General features: G+C 36.9%; 1 protein-coding gene across 1 annotated transcript; it reads left to right on the forward strand.

Moving 5' to 3' along the window:
• Positions 1-822: 822 nt before the first annotated feature.
• LOC125263958 (fucolectin-like) lies at positions 823-2,314 on the forward strand. The gene is made up of 5 exons (XM_048183159.1): positions 823-1,115; positions 1,216-1,355; positions 1,467-1,558; positions 2,077-2,173; positions 2,277-2,314. The coding sequence occupies exons 1-5, from the start codon at positions 823-825 to the stop codon at positions 2,297-2,299; spliced, it is 645 nt and encodes a 214-aa protein (XP_048039116.1). The 3' UTR covers positions 2,300-2,314.
• Positions 2,315-3,862: the final 1,548 nt, after the last annotated feature.

Raw genomic sequence — 3,862 nt, forward strand, 5'->3', positions numbered from 1 at the left:
ACGACAAGCTCATCAATTCACTAGTCACTTTCACAGTTTCTAAGCAAGTATACAAACTATTCTAACTCAGATTTCCAGGGAAAATGTTTAAATAAATAATGAAAGAGTTTTTGAGGCTTAATGGTGGCAATGTTGAAGTCATGTGACCTTGCATAGTTCATTCATAGCCTACATTTAGCTTTTTACTTCTGCCGATTATATTTAGGCTTTAAATTTTGTGCTCATTTGTGAAGATTATAATGACAAGCAAAACGTTTCAGAATTTGTCAGAACTTTTGTTGGTCACAGCTTGTTTTCTCCAATAGAAAAACCAATGGAAAAATTCTATTGTTTTTGTTGAGGGAACCAGGGTGATGCTAAGATGACAAAAATACGTCATCACTGCAGCATACTATTTAGTGAAGGGCGACACTGGCGGGATGAAGGGCATGTATAAAGCGTGAGCATGTAATGCTAACCACAAGTTGGAAAAAGCAATGTAGGAATGTAAAGGAATTCATCACTTGTGTTACATTTGGACAAATTACCATTTCCCAGCACTAATTGAAACATGCTTTTCATTCCAATTCGATGTTATTGAAGATGGAGAGATGGGTTGTGGTAAAAGAGGGCATTAGTTTTCCACAAGGTTGTTGAGGTACTAATGGTGTAATCATTGTGAATATACTTGTGAAGGATGTCGTTAGACACGTCACTGTGTTTGTTGACAGTAGTTGATGTAGAAATTACTCACTTAGCCTCAAGCTGTTGTTCACTAATAATCTTCCAAACGACTACACACTTTGTGCATTAAGATGTGTAATGCCATTTCTTTTTTCATAAATGTTACTAGGAAATCGGGCAGTAAATGGAGCCGCTACACAGTTGTCAACACATTCTGAGAGCTGGTCTGCAGAAAAGGCCATTGACAGTAATCGAGGTCTCCAGCAGTTGAATACTGGATGTTCATCAACCCGTGATGAGAATAACCCATGGTGGAGGCTGGATCTGCGTGATATTTACAGAGTTAGAGAAGTGGTCATCACTAACAGAAATGACTGCTGTGCAGAACGAATAAATGGAGCAGAGATTCACATCGGAAACTCTTTGGAAAACAACGGCAACAACAATCCCTTGTGAGACTCTTGAGTTTGAAAGAACATGAGAGCTTGAATAAAATTTGAAGGATTAATGCAGATATGACAGTATTTTTATATTCTTTCTCTCTGTCTGTAGATGTGCTGTTATTCCTGCTATTCCAGCAGGAGAGTCCTACAACTACTCATGTGATGGGATGGAGGGACGATATGTGAATCTGATCATTCCTGGAGACAAGAAGATACTCACTCTGTGTGAGGTGGAGGTCTATGGAGAAGGTGTAACATTGTCATATTTTTTTTTTGTCAACAAAACAAAAAAAAAAATATATTTTAATAAATGCAACTTCTACTAATTCATATTACATGTATGAATGTATCTTTGTTTAGTTCCCTGCTTAAAAAGATCATTTGTAAGGATGCAGTTTAACTCCAGAGCTGATTTGACTGACCCTTCGATGAAGGAAAACGTTCTGAAACAGGTGAAAGAAAGAAACTAATTCAACTCTACCAACAGCTCTCGAATGGTTTAAACACAAACAACAACAACAACAACAACAAAAAAAAGATGGTCCTGAAGTTTATATGCACTTGAAATGCAATGAAACCCTTAAATGTCTTGTAAATATATTAAAAGGCTTGTTATGACTGTTTTTTGTTGCTTTTTGAGATTTACCTGAAACCTGCCCCCTGGATGTAAACCTACCCATCTCCACCCTCTGAATCTGGATCCAACTCCCCCCACTTTACATATCCCTTAACCTACCCGACTCCGCCCCCTGGATCTCCAGTGTTCTGCAGGGGCTACTGGAAGATTTCAATGATTTTATATAAAATTAAGGTTATTTCAGACAATTCACCAAATACTTTTACTTGGCATTGCTCCAGAGTTGCTTCATGAGGAATATAATGACACTGTTTTAATCAGGGTTTGCAGAAGATTTGAAGATTTATCATCACATTCAGCTCTAAATCAGTTTAGTATGAATGTTATTTTCAGTTGGGATCTGCTCTTGCTGATAGAGGACTCACAGATGTGACACTGAGATGGTCTCAAACTCCTAAACAGGTGATCCAGAAGGCGAACGCTGACAAACGTGAGTCTGTTCTCACAACTGTTCAATAAATAATTAAATAAGCTGCACATATATAGGAATGATTATAAACTTATTATGTAATAAGCAAATGTTTTATTTACAGGTCGATGTGGCAAAGGAAAATAAAACTCTGGAATTCAACATTAACTGTCTTTAATTGACTAAATTCAAATTTGTTAAATACATTTATTCTGAATCTAAGTACATTGCCTGAAATTTCTTTAAAATTGTGTGTTAACAATGTAAAGACTCTTAAATCACTTCTGCTTGCTTCCCTGATAGTGTTTATTCACATATTTAAGAACTATGAAATATCTTGAGTAATTGTGTATTTTCAACAAACAGAAATACATATAATGAAAATAATTAAATAAACATCAAATTTACATTCACACAACCCACAAGTGAAATTAATTTTTTGTTTATTCACTGTCAATATTTCATTAGGGCCCAAGCACAGACGGTGTCAATTACTCTTTTTCCTCGAAATGAATTGCATATTTGAAGGCCTAAACGTGCTCAAACTTATGAAACTTTGCACAAAGGTATCTGATATGGGTTTCAGAATTGGGTGTGGCAAAATGGCTCAATAGTTCCACCTATATATTTTCAATGAAGTGCCCCTTTTGCTATGTTTTACTTACAAGTATGAAATTCGGTAGACACATGTAACAGTCCAATACCTTCAAAAAATTATCTTGGTGAAAAATCTGAAATTGAACAGGAAGTCAGTTATTTTAAATATACTCTGCAAAATTGGTGCAATTCTTCCATTTCCAGATGTACTTTAACAAACTCCTCCTAGAGCTATAATCAGATCAACATCATATTTGGTCAGTTTAATCTAAAGGCCTTTGAGATGTTAAATTGTGAAGATCTAGAGTTTTCACTGAAGGGTGTGTCTGTGAGGGCCTGACAAAGTTTTATGTTTTGCCATGAAACAGGAAGTTGTTGTACACACTTGGGCACACAATGACCGATCTGCCCCAAACTTCACGTTTTATTAGAGTCCTGGTCTAAAGACATCTACATGCCAATGTTCAATTACAGTCATAGTGCCACCTGTCATTTGGTTTCACTTTACTTGCAACAACACGTGTGTGTGTGTGTGTGTGTGCGTGTGTGCGTGTGTATGTGTGTTCTGAGAGATTTACTCCTGCTGAGCTTGCATTTCTGCAAGAATATGCAAAGACAATGAGCCCATTTGCAAAAGCACACAATGTTCTTCAGGGAAAGAGCAATGTGCAAATGGGATGGTTGGTACTGTTGATATGAGCCACACCTTGCTTCATTAGGAAATGCAACTTTTCTAGGCTACTTGTACCTCTTCTGCTTATAAAGAATAATAATGACAAAACAACTGTGATTTAAGGAGAAAAAACATTTATTGAAATAAGTGATATAAGTGAATAATGACAACACAACTTTGATTTGAAGATAAACAGAAGTAAGGATGTCTTTATCAGAAGCGCAGGACGCAGCAGAGGAGAAGAGTCCAGAATAAAGAGACGAGGCCTCTATATATAGACATATTTGGGGAATTCCCAAGATGATGACATCAAGTGGTCAGATAAAGTAGTCTATAAAAGGCTGGAACATGAAGACAGCAGGAGCTGCTGCTTCACACCTGAGGCTGCTTCTCTGACAGCAGAACCAATGCTGATGATGCCTCCATCGCTGATATTGCCT

The sequence above is a fragment of the Megalobrama amblycephala genome, linkage group LG3 (genome assembly GCF_018812025.1).
Source record: "Megalobrama amblycephala isolate DHTTF-2021 linkage group LG3, ASM1881202v1, whole genome shotgun sequence".
Taxonomy (NCBI): Eukaryota; Metazoa; Chordata; class Actinopteri; order Cypriniformes; family Xenocyprididae; genus Megalobrama; species Megalobrama amblycephala.